The sequence below is a fragment of the Rhipicephalus microplus genome, chromosome 8, assembly GCF_043290135.1.
Source record: "Rhipicephalus microplus isolate Deutch F79 chromosome 8, USDA_Rmic, whole genome shotgun sequence".
NCBI classification, from domain to species: domain Eukaryota; kingdom Metazoa; phylum Arthropoda; class Arachnida; order Ixodida; family Ixodidae; genus Rhipicephalus; species Rhipicephalus microplus.
In genome coordinates this window covers 55,048,745-55,069,048 of record NC_134707.1, presented here as the reverse complement: position 1 = coordinate 55,069,048, position 20,304 = coordinate 55,048,745, and the positions used below count along the sequence as shown (strand labels likewise).

Below are 20,304 nucleotides of genomic sequence, written 5' to 3'. Positions count from 1 at the left end.
CATTTTTTAAACACACGTGTAGGTCATTGTGGTATAATAGCAATGTCTTGAGAACGAACAATTTAACACGTAAGTGTCTTTTCTGTATGTATAATTTTTCAGAAATAAAATTCTCTTAAACAGGTCGCGTTCCAAGTGCCATTTGGCTTCATCTTTCTACGTGTCGGGACGGCTTTGTGCTCTCCCCTAGTAGGGTACTCTGTACTCTGAATCGTTAAACATTTATTCTAACACACGTTTTCTGCGTGCGGATGGAACGTTTTTTTGCTCTACCATAGAAGAGTACCAAGTACTCTAAATCCATAACAACTTGCTTAAACACACGTTCAGTGCCGCCTTTGTTTGCTCGTCTCGTTTACTCTATTGCACGTGACTGGGATGGCTTTTTGTGCTCGCATAGTAGAGAACCGAGTATTCTAAATCACTGAACTAATTTGGGGGCGAAGCTCCCTATGCCGTGGGTCGTGTTTCCGCGATGTATGTAGTCGTCGTCGTAGTAGTAGTATGTAGCCACTTCTACGGCTGCAGACTAGAGGGGCAGCACGCGCACACCCTTTTCATTTAAGAAGGAAACCCACGTACGTTAATCACAAATGAAAGATAGTTGTTTCTGAAAAAAAAACTTACAGAGACGAGTTTTGTTGACTCTATCTTTAGTATATTTGCCTTGCATTTGATGCTTACTAGAAAAAAAAAACTATGTCAGAAGGACGCACTTTGAGCACTGTCTGACCAGAAAGGGTTGCCACGTTAAACTCGCTGAGCGTAGCCTCCTTGCTTTTAGCAAGGTTTAGCAAGAGTTGGGCCGCAGTGCCATGAATATATAGTGAACTATTATGTAGCCATGAACTAGAGGCTGAGAAAGGTGGGAAGTAGACATGAAGCGCAGGTCGTAAGAAAATGCGCGAGTGCCACCCCTCGTTTAGTCCGTGGAATGTCCGCTGAAAGTCGGTACTTTTATATGCTGAATATATGATGATAAGAGGCGAGGTGGCGGTACTTGGAATGTTCACTATATGGACGGACGGACGGACGGACGGACGGACGGACGGACGGACGGACGGATGGGCAAATAGATGCAAAGACGGACGCTTCGCCACACTCATCTTCATTCACTCCGTGGATATGCTGTGATTTTTTTCTCCACACACGCCTTATGAAGTGTGAGGCCCATGGGACGCCCCTACGCTCTCTCATAGTATACTCGGGGATCACTTTCTGTGGCAATGAAGGGAAGCCTACGGAGCCAAATAGGGCTTGTGCCCCCGCTGTAGAATATAGTGCCTCGAATGCGTCCGTGTTTTCCGCGTGAAAGTAAGACAAAAGAACATTATTTTCTACTAGATGCTGTTTTTAAAGAGACGGTGCACGCATCGAGGAGATACCATTATTTGTTGTTGTTTCCTGAGGAGTCACTTCGCCTTTTTGTGCGACTGAAAACGGCTCACGTTTTACGCGCACCCCACAGTCAAAATGGCGTCTTCGTCTATAGGTGAGCGTGCGTCGCCCTCCAGCTATTCCAACGGCCTGCCAAAAGTGCTTGCATCAAATTTTTCTCACAAGTGACTGTGTATGCAGGCGTATCAAATTGTGTGCTGTGGGATTTCATGAACGCGGCCTTCAGTCGAAACGCTATAGCCGAACCGGACTACTTCGCGGAGGAGTACAGGAGCAGTAGCCCCGCCCACGCAGCCTTCCTTTCATAGCCACAGAAAGTTGTTCCCGAGTATAGAGTATGAGGTACTCTAAAACGTTAACCACTTTTTGTAAACACACTTGAAACTTCCTCCAAGGAAGCGCAAAATGAATGATCGATTGTCGGTGCGGCGCCATGCACGTTGGCCTTCCCGATGGTACAGGAACCATGCACTTCAAGATACAGCGCGGGGTCCTGCAAACGCCGTCGGCGTTCCTTCTCCAACGCCACTTGACAGCGGTGCACAAGCCAGTTGAGTTCTCAGACTGCTGTTGTTGGCGTCCACCCTACGCCACCTGTTACGCCGAACAACGGTACGAAAAATACCACAGCTTCTTCTGTTCCTGCAGCTCCGATCACTGCAACGCCGCGTCTCACATGTAAGAAATTGCCCGCACGAAGACTACTCACACTGGCTGGCCGAAACGTGGACAGTGCTGCCAGTATTAAGGGCCTGAATCTAAGCTTAACGGCGGCCCAGTCTCCACCTCCGCAGAAGACGTCTTTCGAAGACAGCTTCAGCCTGGGACTGGATAGTAGCATCGCGCTGTCTAGCCATCGCGAATTAGACGTCGAAATGGGAGCTCCACCTGAGATCAAGCGAGGGGCACACTTCCACTTCTTGCTTGGATTAACGTAGTGATGGCCGTGCTGAATGCTAATGGCCCCCAAAACATCGAACTATGCATCGTGACGTGGTTTAGGAAGTGTCCTCTGAATACTTTTTATAGGACACCGAGTAGAACTGTGCGTACAGGTTAAACTTTACTTTTTTTTGGGGCTACTACACTGCATATTATTAGGGGTGAAGCTCCTTAAGTCGTGCGTCTGTCCGCTCCTTGTATATCTCTCGTGGTACGTGACCACTTAGTTGAGGGGAGAAGCTTGACTCATTTTGTCTAAGCAGTAATGCAACTGTTGCACTGCGCAACAATTGCATTACAGCTTAGAATAAACAAAGCATTTCATATGTAAACTGCGCTTGCACACGTCCAAGAACCCGTTCTGGCGAGAGCACATTTCATTGTGAGTGTAATTGTTTGTGTTTTGTCCTGACAAAGCGATGCTGAAAATAGTGTTGTAATACTTGATATGTGAATTGATGCCGACAGGATATTCAAGATATTTCGCGTTCGCGCTTCAGCAAGCCGTAGAAACTGCTCTCGTTGTCTTCTTTCAGTGAGAAACGGGCTAGTCAGAAGAAGAGTTAGTCATAGCTTCTGTAGAGGTTTCTATTGAACAATTCACGTAACGAAAAGTGTGTGTTTTCCCCATTAAAAGCTGTGAGATCGCAAGAAGTTTGTATACACGACGCACGCAACACTGCCGTTCAACACTGACGATCAACACGGCTAGCACGTTTCCACAAGATAGCGTAGAGATGAACGTTTGCAAAACCACAAATTTGACTGTAAAATATGGCACACGTATCCCAGTATTGATGGCATGGAGTCATGTCACATTAAATAAAGTAAATGCGTATAATAAAGCAATCTTCCTTTAATAAGGTGAAGTAAACGTTAGCTGTTTTCCTCCAGTTTAATTACTGAAAGTGATGAAAAGGTAACAGTACGTGATTGTGTTTTTGTTTAACACTATTAAACTAGTAGGAGGAAAGAAATAAGCAGAAGGACAAGGATCACAGCCATTTCTTCGGCTGGTTGGCTACCCTGTCCAGGGAAAGGGGGTGAGGGAAATGAGAGATTAAAGAAAAAAATTGTTACGAAGAGAGACAGAAGAAAAGAGATAGCTAAAAATGAAAAGCAAAATATAAAGAGAGTATGACACTAAAGTTGGTCTCTAAGGCCCGTTGTACGCCTAACTACACTAGAATACTATACCTACACTGATCTTAACTACACTAGAATACTATATATCCTGACAGTTTAGAAAGCCTCAAGTACATTCAATGAATACTTTATGCTTAATCTTTTAATGACATGATTTGATTGATATGTGATGTTTAATGTTCAATAAGAGCCACATGATTATGAGAGGCGCCGTAGTGGAGGGTTCCAGAAATTTCTACCACCTAGGGTTCTTTAACGTGCACCAAAATCTGAGCCCACTGGCTTACAGCATTTTCGCCTCCATCGAAAATGAAGGCGCCGCAGCCGTGATTCAATCACGCGACCTGCGGGTTAGCGGCCAAGTACTTTAGCCTCTAGACCACCACGGCAGGGAAATCTCAACACTATATGAACGTCCCTCCACCCCAGTGTCGTACTAGTACTTTTAAGAATTTCTTCTAGCATATCGTGTACTGTGGTATGCGACTACTCGAAGCGGTGGGTATTGTTAGCACAGCCAAGAAATATGACCGGACTAATTCAGCTAATTCACTAATTAGCTGTTTGTTTATGCTATTGAAAACGTGTGCACGTTTCTCAGTTGAAGAAGCATGGTACTTCACTCGCAGTTGATATTGTAGAAATTCTTCAATAACAGTGTTTTGGAAGCAGTCACCGCCAAAACAATTACTACAGAAATGTGCGTTCCAGTTACGACTCGGTTGAACTGCTTATTAGTGGGCGAAGTGGGCGAAAGACTACTTGTCAGTGGGCAAACGTACGTCATAATACAGAGTTTATGACAAAATATCTAGTCGTACGATGTAATATAGGCAACGGGCTCCTTACAACAGGGCTGCATTGGTTTCGCAGTAGGAGAACGTGTTCATATTATGAAGGCCATCGAAAGTTCATTAGCTGAACTTTGTGGTATGCAAGCAATGCATATTTCGGTTGATCACGAAATTGAGGCCCCGCGAAACATTTTTTGCCGTTATTGAGCGGATTTGCTTTTATTTATTTTGTTTAATTGATTTTAGCCTCAGTCACACATGATTGTACAGAGGGGCGTTAAGAATACAAAATTAACTATCAACAAGAGCACAGAAAGTGACACCAAAACAATGTCTCGCTTATTATCTTTATGCAACGCTTAACCTATCGATCGAACTCTAGCTGCCACCTGTGGATCAGCGCCGAATCCAAGAAACCCTTGGCGGCCAAAGAAACCCTAGTAAGAAGCAAAACTCGGACAACGCGAATCCACTGGCGCCATCTAGAGGCCGTTCTGTGTCAATATCGATTTTTTCACCAGCGGCGCCGTGCGAAGAGAGAGAAGGGCACCAGCGGTTAACACGCGGTGCCTATCGGGAAGCGTCTCCCCCTCTCGTGCCGCCATATTGAACAACAACCCGGCGATCCAAGGCTTGGGGAGAAACTTTGACGCAGGCTGCTTTCGAGAACCCGCATTGTTGACGAACCAAAACAGGGTCGTTGTCAAGCTCCTAGAGTGGATTCGACGCACGAGGGCCAGGTACGTGGCTACGATGTCTCAAAAATGCACACCTTTTTTATGTTGTTCATGCCCTGTTAGCGTGTGGAATGCCCGCTTGACGCAGTGCAAGCTGAGTGCGGCTATTCGGCGGTCAGGCGCTCCACTTTTGTTATGCCCAATGTATCGTCAAAGAGGTACTCTTTGCTCACCAACAATGAGCGTTGTTCTTGTGATCGAATTGTGTGTCTGTCAGTGAGAATACACGGATGTCATTACGCAACATGCCTCGTAGTCGATGAATGGCGGCGATAGGAAAGAGGAATGCAGAAGAGACATCTTCGGAGAAATCGTAGTTACCAGTCTGTGTTAGCCGAAGCTACTATCTCGCCTAGTTGGTCAGGCATCCTTGAGGCATCTCTGCGGGAAAAAAAATTGCCCGCAGCTTCCCTCGGGGGAACACTGAGGAGGATGCGGACCATATAATTGGTTAACGGGGTGTTAAAGTGCGACTTACTTGGGTCGATGACTAAATTGGTTAACGTGATTGTGAAATGGGGTGTTAAATTGCGACTTACTTGGGTCGATGGCTAAATTGGTTAACGTGGTTGTAGGAGGGGGTGTTAAATGAGTGAACACGTACACACGTATGCGAAAGGGCGGCGCTAGTCGAAGGGACGTCGATCATTGTGTTTGTGGATTCGTTGGAATTCATTTCACCGCGACCTTGGACGTCGACGCGCCGTACAAACCAACCGACGAGCGGCAACTGAGCGAGCGAGCGCCGACCTTGAGTATATATGCAGCACGACGGCGCATGCACTGTCAGCTGTTGAATGTTCTCGAAGCGCGACGCCACATGCGCGTCCACTGGAGAATCAGGAGAATTGTAGATGTCGAACGCGGTGTGTAGAGGAGGAAGGGTGCACAGATGGTGGAGGAGTGAAGGGCGCGCGGTGTGTAGAGGAGGAAGGGATGCACAGATGGTGGAAGAGTGGGCGACGGCGCGACGGCGCATGCGCGCGCGTCAGCTGTCGAATGTTCGAGAAGCGGTGCGGACGGCGCGGACGGCGCGGACAGCGCACTACAAGGCGCGAGTATAAGATGCTCCGCATCTAAAAGCAATGAAAAATTGCCAGAAAATTGTCAATTTACCCATGATGCAGCGCTTCTTTTTGTTTCTTTTTCGCTCCTACATATGGATACTATTTGTCCTGGAGGTTCACAAGTGATTGTTCATACAGCTCAAAGCTTCAGAGAAAGTTTACGCATTGCCATAGAACGTGAAAAAAAAATTCTTGTCATGATTTAGTTTGGTCGGTACTAAGGCTGTACTAAGATCAATGATTGGGCCCCGTCGCTAGTGAAGACCCCACGACTGACTTTCAAGTGATGCTCTCGATGCTATAGTTTTTTTTGTGTTTTCCAGAAACAATCAAAATGATTAATGGCCGACTATTTTTCATCGCCGTTCTACTCAATGCGGCGACGAGAAGCTTCACCTTTAATCCGGCATCATATGACCGCGGTCTCGAAGGGCTCACAGATGGCTTCCTCAAGCAGGTGAGTATGATGAGTTTTACAACTAATTGAACTGACTCAAGTCCCAAGAACATGCCGTATTTATCACAAAATAATGTTAATAGTTTATTCGGTTATAGCGCACCACGACAAGGACACAAAAGGAAAGCTATATCGAAGGAGAAACGCTATATCCATATAAATGATGAACCCCAAATGAACTAGTTTTGCAATGTGCCTTAGCAATGTAAAGTGATGATGCCACAGGAAAACACACGGAAAATCTCTTGCGATGCATTTCGATGAGACAATAGCTTTCTTCTTAACATTTTGCATGTGCTGCCTCACAGATGACCGCACGTTATCTAGCGTTTGCTGTTTGCTTAACCAACGCCTCTGGAAAGGCATGATATGTTTTCCGCTAGATGAACATTTGAGTTCTACGTTTTTAAAGTTGTTCGAAAGTTCCTGGTGCGTTTTTAGTGGCAACGGCTGCGCTGTCCCGACGTTTTCCGACGTTGTTTGATGGCCTCCCGAATGTTCCTACAAATCGCCGAATGGCTCGTTTTAGTCTTGACACCTGTCGAACAAAATGCGTTAAGGACTCCTTCCACTACATGGCATTTATGTAGTATTTTTTTCCCGAAGCAGTTGAAAGTATCATCGTGGCTTTGTGGTTGGACACCTGCTTGCCACGCGAACGGCCCGTGTTCGATCCTCGATGAGACCGAAAGTTTTGTTCTTCATTTTACTTGTTTCTTCCTTGATTTTTCATCCACGGACGATTTTTCGCTAACAACCAACGGTGTCGGCACAGGCGGTGAAATTTATGCGACACCTGCTCTCTGACGCTATCCCGTTCATAACTGTATCCAGGTTAAACAACACAACAGCGCTCGAGCGAATAAAATGTGCCTTGGCTTAAGTTGAAGGATATTTAGCCAGCCTGAAATCGTTGAAGGGCCAGTCAACCGGCTCCCAAACGCGCTGGAAAGGCTAGCGCATTTTGCATGCGCGTGACCAACCTCCTTCGACGCGCAGTGACGATCGGCGACGTGACACAGCGTGCAGCTCGTCGACAGGTCTAAGCAGAAAAAGTAATGAAGTCAACGTCACCGATCGCCGAGTTCACCTCACTGCACGTGTAAGGAGGTTGGTCAGGTGTACGAAAGATGTCTGAGCTTGTTTGGAGGGTGTAAAAAAAAAGTTGAAGCCTGTTTACTGGCCCTTTAATATAGCGCAAAACACCGTGTACACTAAAGGAACATCACTGGGCTTGATGAAGTTGAACTTGTAACCTGTGTTTATATTCACAGTGATGTTCCCACTCGGTTAGCGCTCTAGATGTATAATTTTGTTCATAATAAATGCATACATGTTCACTATCTCTGTAATATTCACCATCACATAATGAGAGAGGGCCGATGAAAGTAAAAAGAATTTCGTCTTTTTTTGTCTTTTCCCATTGGCATCTTGCAAGTTACATTGCAACGTTTCAAGATCTTATTTTACTTATAATAACTTCAGTAATTGTTTCAGTAATTTGATGCAGCGAATAGTTCAGTTTGGAGGTGTTATAATGCTAGCCGAAGCGCATAGTAATAGAAAAAAAAACGGCAATTGTGAAGGAGGCGGCTTGATGGTTGAAATCTCTAGATTGAAGTCAACTTTGTATTTTTCACGCTTTACACACACTGTGCATGTCAGGGTTTACCTTTTTTTGGCGCAGGTACTGTCCAGAATCCAGGGATCCGGCCTGGACTTATCGGACAGCTCGCTCGAGTTCGCCTCCGACCAGCGTGCCAAACACGAGGAGCCACCGCTTTCAGCGGACGTGTACCAGCGTGACCCGACCTTTGGCGCGCACCACCTGGGCAGGTACCGGAAAGAAAATGGCGACCAAGCTCAGCAGGTTGACATCCTCGGAGGACCTAGCATTCGCGACCAGGAGTACTTGCAGCACAGCTCGCTTTGGGGGCACCAGTACGTCACTGGTGGGTGAAATATGCATGATGGCGAGCTAAGTAGCCGGAGTGCGTCGAAATGCTGAAATATTTAGAGCGCACAAAACTGCGGATGAAAGAAAAGACGTGGCAGACGAAGTGCTCACTAATAAAACAAGCCTATTGTAGGAAAACAACAGGTTGAAAGGGAGACGAGACAAAGAAGGCCCGTAGCCAGAGGAGAAAGGGCTCAAGACATACCTCCCTCACCCCTTCCTTTAAAATTTGGATGACGGCGTGTGTTTTACTAAGGACACTAATACAAAATAAATGTTTTACAAGGCCTTCATTGAATCGCTCCCGCTCTTCCCTAAAAAAATTCCTGGTCGTGGGCCTGCACGGAGTAACAATAAAACATTACAAGAAATGATTGCCTACCTCCTCCATGACGGCCTTAAGCGAGAAAAACAAACACGAGTTATCATTCAGTCAAAGCTACTGATGTCACAAAACTTGTAGGCGCAATATGGTAATCTCTTTGGCTACCATTATATTTCCCGTTATGTGCGATAGGAAAGCTGAATAATTAGAACACCCAATAGCTAGTGTTATCACTTTACTAGCACTTATTTAGTGTTTTTTGCATTACAGGTGGCGCTGGTGAAGGCTTCCAGCGCCTGAAGCCTGATGGCATCGCAAAGAATGTTCAGGTGGTCAAGACTGACGCTGTCCTTCCAGCCTACTGCAATCCACCAAACCCTTGTCCCAAAGGATACACAGGTCAATACATGGCTCCAGAATTACTCTGTGGCTTAATTTACATGAAAGCAATTCAAAATATGTTATTCTTGGGGTGTTCACCAAAAGAAAGAACTGCAGCTACGAACGGTTAATTTACGTGGAATCTGTATGAGTCAGCGGTGACTAACACTTGCCTTCCTGGACGCGAGAATGTGGCCATTCAATCGATAGTTTATAGGTACAAACTGTCAATAACCACTGGAATTGTAAATAGGAAGGTAAAGTTGATGACGAAAATGTCATTTTAACCAACATTATTTCTTTAATCACTTTTCTCGAGGTGCAGTTCTCATTTACTGTACCCTACTGGAAATTCCACCTGATCACAAAAAGTCGTTTGCTTGGCGCTTGCACATGAAAGTCATTTTAAAAAGAAAAGACACGTAACTGTAAGGTTGGGTAGAGTGCATTATTGTTAAGAATAGTTTTTGAGGTTCAACGTTCCAAACCATGATATGATCATGAGAGACGCCGTTATGGAGGACTCATAAAATTTCGACCACCCGGGGCTCTTTAGTTAACGCGCGCCTAAACCTAAGCGCATAGCCCTTAAGCATTGTTGCTTCCATCACAATTGGGCAGAGTGCATTGATAGAACCTCGAAAGGTAATGACTGATCACTTAATACAAACTCAGTGCGTACCCTGACAAAACTTTAATACGCATCGGTTAGCCACCCATATGTGGTTAAATGATGCCGACAATTATCTGGTATGGTGCTTATTGACTGTGGAACACTGCGAGACGTGCAAACGCAGATACAAGAAAATAGTACAAGATAACCGAGATGCCAGCTGCCGAATGAAAAATCGTACTGTGCAGAAAAGAAAGCACACACGAAGCTCACTCCCTCATGGCACGGCATGCTTGCCCCTCCTGTCAGCTTGACGCATGCCTGAGTCTATGCACGAGGCCACACCAGGCACAACACATTTTTGTTATGACGGTAATCAAATGACGTCTCTAGTATGCGTTGACATTGATACACCGAGCTTCAACCGTGAGACACCTTGTCTTGCTACTATGTTGCTCAAAGACTACGGCCAGCAGTCTGCAGCCTCCATGGTCTAAAGACTCGTTCAGTGCATTTTTTTACGTGTTCGCGTTTTAGTGCTGGAACAGTCATTTAACTATACTTTACATTCGTCGCATTCATTGCATTTCATTGAGTGTTTACGACCATGACGAAGCAATGCCTGGTCACCGACGCACGTCTGATCTCCTCGCAGCTGAGGACGGCTGCCTTGAGAAATTCGAGAACACGGCTGCCTACAGCCGAGACTACCAGGCAGCACAGGACTGCATGTGCGATACGGAGCACATGTTCGACTGTCCCGGCGCCACGCAGGAGAACGAGATCGACGCCCTGGCTCGCTCCATCCAGAACGAGGGGCTCATGGAATCCACGCTGGACCGCATCGTGCAGCACATTGACCCAACCGTACCGGTACGAAAGTGTTTTGATGGTTTAGTTAGGTAGCAATACAGTGTACTATAAATATTCAGATAATACATTACTAATATTTAGCGATATGTACACACAGTGCCATTTCTCGCCGGTGGCAGCGGTGACCTTCCGTACCTAAGGAATAAGAGGCGAAAAAAATCCTATCTTGCGAGAAAAACTACTTAGAAAACTATTACACGTTTTTTACAGGAGATACTTGCTCGAACATTCGGCTGAAAGTGCAGAGTTGCACTAAAAATCGCGTGACTTTCTTGAATGTTTAATACCTTATTATGGCCCGATTTGTTTCTGATGCGTAGTGTTAAACTATCCTGGGAAGCCTTTTTCAGCGTGATACTGCGACTTCACCGAAGTATTCCACTGGCTATTTTCTGTACAGAACCAGGAGTCCTTTTTGGTAACTAGTGTTTTGGTCATATGTGCTTATTTTCGCCTATTTGTGATTCAGTTACGGCAGGACACCGTTGCTGCCTCCAAGAGATGATGCCACGTAGATATTTCCCTAAATCTTAATGAATGGGTAAGATGGTGGCATAAGGCGGTGTTAAATAATTTAATAGAAAATTCCATTTTATTTCATTGAAGCCAACATTTGTCACGGATCACTTGTCTTTGTCAGGGCCAACTGCCTTTCTTAGCCGCGTTTTTAATACGCTTAACTGATGCACTTCCAAGCATCTGTGATGGTCAGGACGTGTCCTGATGGGGGCAAATACTACTGTCGAAGCATTGGATCCAGTGATCCAGTTAGTCTTAGAACAACGATTAAGCCTGTGGAACACACACTAAATTTGCTTCTTGACAATGTCCTAGATTCCATATGACCATCACTTTGAAGCAGTGATTCTCGAAACCAGGAGCCTCCCTGTAATAAACGGTGACTATCCACGTGAACTATTGTGATAGATGAGGAACACATAATAAATAAACATAATGTCATATATAGGTTTCCATTCACTTCAGATGATCAAGAAGTCGAGAACGATTTCTACAGGATGGACGTGCTAAGGATGTAGCCATTTATTATTGGCGATTTTAGAAATCTTGCTACCCATGAGAAAAAAGGTTATTGATACACCTTCACTTGAAAATGAGGTCACATACAAAACATTTCGTGTGCGTACGCTAGGCTTAAAAAATACTGTTTCGTTTCCTGTGGTTTCAAACCTTGCTGTGTTCATTCGGAAATACTAAAACCGGTTCTATTTTAACCTATAGACAGAAACATTTTCTTCATCACCTTCCCCTTCTGCAAACGATGTTTATGGTTTCATTTCTGAACAAGCTCCTTATCAGCTGGGACCAGGTGGGTAATATAAGTGCGCAACACAGTCTATGTACTAAAGAGTGGTGGGGAATTTAACCGGATATAAGGGACAGAAATGAATTCAAACTTCTAATACTGAGGACAGACGCTACATTGTCAAAAATTTTCTTTGGCATATGAGATCAGCGTAATCTACTTATATTTTAACAGGTGGAAGGACAACATAAAACAGTCATGGCTAAGAAGTTCTTCAAGAAGGAGGTACGGTTTTCGTATCCTTGCAACGTGCTTTGCAACCATTTTTCATTTGTGCTGCTTAATCAAAACAGATAATGGTACGCTAGTTTACGTTTTAAATTTATGGTAGTCCACTACGCGGTAACATAATAAAATTCTATTTTATATTATTCATCCCTAACACTTGAGGTAAAAAAGTTTGCCTCAGAGAAAGAATTTTACACAAAAACATTTAACGCACCGTTAGGATTAACAGACAAACTTGGGCTTGGCTGCAAACAGCGAGGTTTTATTGCTGCATTTATCTATATAGTTTTTTTTACTTGGTGTATCACGCGCGATTTCAAGCTTCCTTACATGAAAATTGCAATGAAATATGCCGTGGTAATAGATGCTTTCACAGATAGGTGTAAAATGTGATAAGATTTCTTTGCATATGTACCGTAGCATGTGCAGCCCAGTCATGGCAGCACTGTCATTCCGCAGCGTGGCTGATAAATACTTAATATTGTACACGTGGTAAAGATTTCGAGCGATCACAAAGCCACTAACATCTTCTAATATTGAAACAGCTACGGGCACGGGGTGAAGAAGCCGACACAAAAGTGCCCTGCATTTTATCTTTTTCTCCCCGTCCTCATTAACTTACTGGTTTGATAATGTCACTGTGCCGACCAGCTCGAACCTAGCCTCGATTCAATATACTTGGACAATTTTCTTCAACACCGCTAGCTTGCGACTTCATACTCACTTGCGACTTCATATTGCCGTGATAGATACATGTCTTCCAGGTGTGGCACACAATATGATGGATGGATGACTGGTGGAACGTTATTTATAGTCCCGAGGAACGCGACTAGCACTATGGTGTAGATTTTATTTTACACATAAGCACAATTTTTCTCTCTCATGTTTTGGCATTTGTAGATGGCAGAAAGCTTTTGTCAATATCTTCGGGGAAAATGGAGGCACGGGGCGGGAAATTTGATTTTAGAGAATAAACCAACAACATTATGAATCACAATTTGCTTGCGTTTTTTTTATGTGGTCTCGTTGCCATCGCTATTTTATCAAAAGTCTGAAACTTTGTTAAAAACGGCCATAGGTATACAAAAAAAAAAGAACTCATTAAAGTAATACATTGCGGTGGCTGGACAGGCAGTTAGTCGATGTAAACTATAAATGCCTCACAAAAAGCTCCTGAACAGCAGTTTACCGACGTTCACGTGGTTTTATCGTTTCCTTGAATCTCGAATTAGCACGTTCTCGTGTCGTAAAACATATCTTTTCTCTCTTGCCTTTCTAGAACCACGCGTCGTATGCAAAGCGGTACTCGAGAAAATCCAAGAAGTCTGTGAAGCAGCCCAAGACTACACCTGTAAGTCCCTTCCGATTACCCCGTTGCCGGCTAACCCACCCATAAATTAATATAAAAATGTGCTTTTATGAAGCATTCTTATTCTTAGAAGAACGTAAACTCATTCTGTGGTTTCTTTGCACTAAAGGTTTGCATTGTAGTTGAGAGCGAGGTTTGCTAGAGCAGGGTAAAGAAGGTACTCAGTGTTGATCTGACGATCTACTCGGCATGTGTATTAAAGACGACTAAAAGACAATGTCGGCAAGGAATGTATAGAGGATGCTGTGAGAAGTAATTTAAATGTAAATGTGAAGAAAGAAAAGTAAAGGAAAGGCTAACTTGGCGCGGGTGGTTACCGAGATAACCTGACACCCTTAGAGGTGGAGTCGAATGCCGAAAGTGGCGGCCTTATTTCGATGGAGGCGAAGCGTTCGAGACGCAGGCTGACCAAGATTTAGGTGCGCGCTAAGGAACAGTAACTTCAGAGCCCTCCACTATGGCACCACTCATAATCATATCGGGGTTTCGCGTTTTGAAATAGCAAAAAAATAATATTAATATTACTACCGAAGCACAAAAAAAAAAGAACTGTATGTTTTTTTTCTACATAGAAGGAGCAGCAGAGTGTTTGAAACATTTCTTTTTTGTGCAGGCCAAGAACCCGTACCTTCAAGGCGAGAAGCTGCCGGTGGTCGCAAAGAAAGCGCCTCTGGCACCACGAAAATGAGAAACGAAGGAGTACAATTATATCATCTAAATTGGTGGCACGTTTACAATATCTCGTTCATGTGTGATACGTTATGTGATTATGTAGAGCAAGTGTCGCTCACACGTTCCTTTTAAGACATCGCGATATTGCTGTTGTAGACGAATGCTCCAGGGAATGTTTCGACCAATAAAATATTTTATGTTGTTGAAGCTTCCTTGATCCCGTGCATATTTGTCTCTCTAGCGAAGCCAGGTTGAAGAACTTCTAATTGACTGATTTATACTAGAAAGTTGAGTCGCTAAAGTAATGGCTGTCTCACGATGGTCTGCAGAGACGGCAAGACAAAACATAGCGGCAGATTCATGAAGTGAATACTGGTGATTGGGCGAAGATAGTTCCTAAGTGCATAATATCTACGTCGAAGTCACGGATTACTCTAAAGAACGGACAGAGAAAAGGACGGATGCACTACGCGATGTTCCACTACGCGATGTTCCTCGGATGTTCCACCACAAGCGCGGAGCTCCTCGGGGAGTTCCTATAAACTCTCATTTCACACCCACCACCACCACGCCAACACGCACAAAAAGGTGTTGTCTTCTTAACTCTTCTGCAAGGCCTCCGGGATCGGCCTATAGCTTTGAAAGATCAGTAATTTGAACTGATCTCATCCTCATGAGAAGTCAAGATGTTGTGACAGATTCTGCCGCAATAAATTTTAGTGATCTGTGACATCCTGTTCCCGTGTTATGTGGACATCATGACGTAAAGTCATCGCTTCTGATGGAGCTGAAGAGGGTTGAACATCGGCCTGTTTCGTTTCTTCACGGACGCTGCAAATCAAGAAAGTGTTCCACTTACAACAACACTGCAATAAATAAAATAATTAGCCAGCCCACAGACCTTGTGAAAATTGTTTTTCGTACGAAGAAGTCGCTGAGTGTATGTGCATGCTGAATTTTTGATTTTCAGCCCAAGAGTTACCACGTAGATCGACGTTGTGACAAATACAGCGCAGAGGGGACAAAAAACATACTGGACACAGCAGTCAACTCTGAGTCAATAATAATTCAATATTAATGAGAACTAGCAGAGAATGACATGTAGAGAGAGAGATATATATAAATAGAGAGGAAAGGCAGGGAGGTTAACCAAGCTTGGCTTGGTTGGCTACCCTAAACTTGGTGTATGGGAAAAGGAGAATAATAGAACGGAAAGAGACAGAAAAGAAGAGGAGTAAGAAAGAGAAGCATAAATAGTCAGCTCGAGACTACACAGCACGGCCTCGCACAGTTCTTTCACAAGCGGTCGTGAAGTTTGGTGGTCCTTAAAAAGCACAAGAGGGCTTTCGTGGCTTTGCGCGTATGGGAAACCGTCGGCCAAGGTCCCAGGATCTTCTCTTCTGTAATCGGCCGTGAATCCAGCTGACAGAGCTTGGCTTCCATAATACGTCGTTCGGTCTGGTATGCTGGGCAATGACATAGAATGTGCTCAAGCGTTTCCTCGCAGGCGCAGATGTTGCATGCCGAAGGGCTCGCCATTCCGAGGAAATGTAGCATTTATAGGTAAGGCATGGGCTAACACCAGCTGCGCACCTACAAAACAGTAGCAATGCTTGAATACACTTAAGTATCAACTGTGCCCTTTGATTCCGAGGGCAGGGTCGTGATTGCTGGCACGCGCGCTATCTCGGCATGCATCAGCGCAAGCTTCGCATACCGTTCTACCTACTACGCTCTCAACGCGAGGAGATGGTGAAATCAGCTTCTCTGGGTGAAGTGGCCGTACTGTCTAAAACCACCCTTTTGCAGAGATACATAAGAATAGATTTATTTATTTATTGATACTGCAGTCTCGAACAGAGACTATAGCAGGTGTGAGACAGAGGTACAGAGTGTTCTGAAAGGGCAAAATAATATACACGCAGAAAATGCATAACGCGGACAATATAATGCATACAGTTAAAGCAACGCAAATAGGGATGCGAAACAAAATTCGAAGTAATTAGTGAAATGCCAAGTAGGGTATATAGAATATACAGAGGATACATCGCTGGAAAAAAGATTCCGTTTAACTGATAATCGAATTTTACAAGTGACACACAGAAAGGAACAAATGCAACAAAAGATATAATCAATGGTACTAAAGAACTACTCTAAGCATTTTTCAAACAATGAAAGTGATTCTTGTGCTGCAATGTTATTAGTTAGGTTGTTCCAATCAGCAATAGTTCTACAGAAGAAAGAGTATTTAAAGCAATTATTTCGTGGAAATAAAGGAGCTATCATTAAAGAGTGTCTTTGCCTGGTAGCATAACCCTCAGAAAAAGAGATAATGTGGGAGGTATCTATGTTGTAATGTCCTTTAACTATTTGGTACAAAATTTCAGCCGACAAATTTTATTTCTCTTCGTAACTGTGTGGAATATAAAAGAGTTAGCTCCCAGTAGTACATCGTATAACATTGCAATTTGTTGCTATCGGCTTCACTGCTGCGTTATTGAGGCGAAATTGGTGTTCTCGTTCTTTTTTAGAGTACAGCATTCTTACGACCGCGTGCATGATTATCTGGTTGTAACAACTGAAATTTCGAGGATGTCTATACTATGCAGCAACAAGAAGGAAGGAAGAAAGGCTGTCATGATGAAAATATCTGGGCTCATGCGCTGTCCCGCAAAAATGCGTATACCCGCTGTGTGTGTTGACTTGAAATCATCACCCTTGAGAGCAACACAAAAAGGGTTGACAATGACCCACAGGCATGGCAGTTCTTCATGCCACAAGAAGAATCTTTCAGCCATGGAAAAAAAAAAGCCCGTGAAGGAAAACTGACGCTTGCGAAGAAGCCATGGGCGGTGGTCATCATGGAGCCTGATCTACACTACACGTACAATGTACGCTGCCCCTGCACGTCAAAGATCTTGCCGGCACTGTCTCAAAGCAAGAAGCCACAAAATTATTTCCGCAGACGAAACGGAACGGCTTACCGTAAAAGCGAGGCGTGGTGGTGAAAAATGGGATGAGGTGGGCGTAACGAGCCGCACACGATCGGCGCAGCATCATTTGTCTCTAAGGAAACGGGACGCTTGGACGTGACCACATAATTGCATGATAAGCTATCTTTGAAGTAATGTGAAAGTTTAAAGCCCTTATGATTCGTAAAAATACCGCCATCTGCTCTCCCCCTCACCGCCTCCTCTCCGGCGCGTTGCTTTTTTTTTTCGCTTGTGACAGTGGCGCCACCTGTAACGCGCCATGAGCTGGCTCCAGTGGGGAGAGGAGGAAGCGGCGCAGATCGAAAGAACGCTGTAACTTTCCTTCTCAAAAGTACCGCAATCTGTTCTTCCCTCGCCGCCTCCTCTCCGGCACGTTGCTTTTTTTTTCTTTCTCTTGTGACAGTGGCGCCTCCTGTAACGCGCCACGAGCTCACTCCGGCGGAGAGAGGAGGAAGCGGCGCAGATCAAAAGAAGGCTGTACTTTTCCGAAGGTATAAGGGCTTTATGAAAGTGGACATTCATACACCTCCCGATGAGTGGTCTGATTTCTACTTGAAAATATCTTGTTGTTGACTGCTTGGTTTCTCATTTTCAAACAATAATTGAGCGCAAACGCACGGCCACACACTATAACATGCACAATCAATATAGTGCAACCACAATATAGCATGCACAATATATAGCAGTGTACGTACGTGTTTGGTGCCATATCTGCGTGTGTTTGTGCTTGTGCCGTGTGTTTTCGCTGTATTTTTTTTCAGAAATGACTAACTTGCTCGCTCATGAAACTTCTCGTGTGACCGCTCTTGAGTGAGTACATCTCTCGATTGCGAAACACGTGCTGACGGGTGTCTATTGCTTTATGGTGCACGTCGTTGCATTACACACTAAGGGGTTCGATCACGTGAATTTCAACGCAATAGCGTTGAAGAGCTCGTTTCGCTAAAATTCCGGCGTCAGCGCCGGCATCAGTGTTGGCGTCATTGGTTGTGAGCGAGAAATCGTCATCCTGCACGTGACCAAAAAATTGAAAACGTTGCAAAGAAAATAAATGATAAAAAATTATGGAGCAGAGTGCAGACTGAACTAGGGTTCTTTGGGTCCCAGTGGGGATCGAAGTAACTGCTGAGCAACTCAGGGGACAAATTGCAACTCATGATTACGGAGTTAGACAAGGAGAGCAGAACGGTGGGTCTTAAAATTAATCTGCAGAAAACGAAAGTAATGTACAACAACCTCGGAAAAAAGCAGCGCTTCGAGATAGGTAATAGTGCACTTCAAGTTGTAAAAGATCATGTCTACTTAGGGCAGGCAATAACCGTGGCGCCAAACCACGAGATTGAAGTGACTAGAAAAATAAGAATCGGGTGGAGCACATTTGGCAAGCACTCTCAAGTTATGACACGTAGATTGCCACTATCCCTCAAGAGGAAGGTATATAACAGCTGTATCTTGCCGGCACTTAGCTACGGAGCAGAAACCTGGAGACTTACAAACAGGGTTCAGCTTAAGTTGAGGACGATGCAGCGAGCAATGGAAAAAAAAAGTGGTAGGTGTAACCTTAGGAGACAGGAAGAAAGTAGATTGGATTAGGGAACAAACGGGGGTTAAGGATATCATAGCTGAAATCAAGAAGAGGAAATGGACTTGGGCCGGGCATGTAGCGCGTAGACAGGATAACCGCTGGTCATTAAGGGTAACTGACTGGATTCCCAGAGAAGGCAAGCGGGTTAGGGGGAGACGGAAGTGTGGCCCCTTGAGCTAGTTGGCATGGCATGACGATAGTTATAGCGATAGTTACAGCACTTGTGTCTTTCGTGTCCTTCTTGTCTCTGTGTCGTCGTTTTGTTCTCGAGCTATAACTATCGTCATGGGAGACAGAAGGTTAGGTGGGCAGAGGAGATTAAGATGTTTGCTGGTATAAATTGGGAGCAGCAAGCACAGGACCGGGTTAACTGGCGGAACATGGCACAGGCCTTTGTCCTGCAGTTGACGTAGTCAGGCTGATGATGATGATGATGATGGTGATCGAAACAAATTCATTTGCGTGGCAAGCGAATAATCTACCACATGTTCTACCACACCTCTGCTTCTGAAAACAGTGAACAGAATTTCCTCTGCTTGAAAGTGCAGTGAAAGTAGCTTTCATGCTTCACAAACACACGCGTCCTGTGTACATGCTTCGCAATGAAGCATGCAATATTGCAGTAATAATGCGAGTACAAGCGTCCATTGCCAACGGGCGTCATAATATGTGTTTATCATAATGCCTCCGTGGTTGAAAGACGGTACCCCACTACAAAAAGCACACATGCTACTGCGCCTATTCCACTAGGGCCTCGTAGTGGGTGCATAACAAATTTGAAAAGGTTTCATGCCCCGAGTGTTTGAAGAACACAGTAGGAACAGAATGTCACTATTGCGTTCAACTCCCAAAGGCAAAGCTTTAGGGTCACCTTACATTTAAATGCGCATTCATAACATTAAAGTGATAAGACCCCTGATTCCCTTTAGAGGGAAGGGAGAAGGAACAACTGATGCGGTAAAATTAATTCTTTCACAACTTTCTAGAGGAAACTAGGTATTTTTAAGTATGGGCAGCGAAACAAAGTAATCGAAGAGGATTTTTTTTTCATTAAATGCAGAGGCGCTGTAAAACGATGATTTTATAAGCATTTTATATGAAAGCTTCCAGGTAGCGGTGAAAGTGTTGACTTGTCTTAGGTGTCAACAAAAAATAGTCCAGTTTTTGGAGCACGAATGCAATATACCCATAACAGACATTTTTATTGATGTAACACTTCGATGGTTAAAAAAACGCGCGTTCTTCGATTCGACGAAAAGCCTAACGACATCAAGATTTGCCCACTATGCTCGGCAGTCCTGCTAGGAAAAGGTGTACCATGTACTGCGAGCAAACAGTGGTTGAAAATGGGCCGGCTTAAAACGTCAAGCATTCGCCACTGCGGTGGTAAGCAGAGAATCCCTGTCACCGGGTACCTACCTCGCTAACATAGGTACGCGTACA

At 44.5% G+C, this 20,304-nt stretch overlaps 1 protein-coding gene across 1 annotated transcript; it reads left to right on the top strand.

Moving 5' to 3' along the window:
- Positions 1-4,877: 4,877 nt before the first annotated feature.
- Positions 4,878-14,490, top strand: 7B2 (Secretogranin_V domain-containing protein 7B2). Its single transcript, XM_037416692.2, has 8 exons — positions 4,878-5,020; positions 6,408-6,541; positions 8,229-8,493; positions 9,094-9,222; positions 10,473-10,690; positions 12,189-12,239; positions 13,522-13,593; positions 14,225-14,490. Exons 2-8 carry the CDS (start codon positions 6,419-6,421, stop codon positions 14,297-14,299), a joined length of 933 nt encoding a protein of 310 aa, XP_037272589.2. The 5' UTR covers positions 4,878-5,020; positions 6,408-6,418; the 3' UTR covers positions 14,300-14,490.
- Positions 14,491-20,304: the final 5,814 nt, after the last annotated feature.

Excerpts from the sequence above, each read along its gene's own strand:
- 7B2 (XM_037416692.2), top strand. The coding sequence starts at position 6,419 with ATGATTAATGGCCGACTATTTTTCATCGCCGTTCTACTCAATGCGGCG. Across the intron at positions 8,494-9,093 it reads GGGGCACCAGTACGTCACTG|GTGGCGCTGGTGAAGGCTTC; the intron begins GTGGGTGAAATA and ends TTTGCATTACAG. Across the intron at positions 9,223-10,472 it reads TTGTCCCAAAGGATACACAG|CTGAGGACGGCTGCCTTGAG; the intron begins GTCAATACATGG and ends ATCTCCTCGCAG.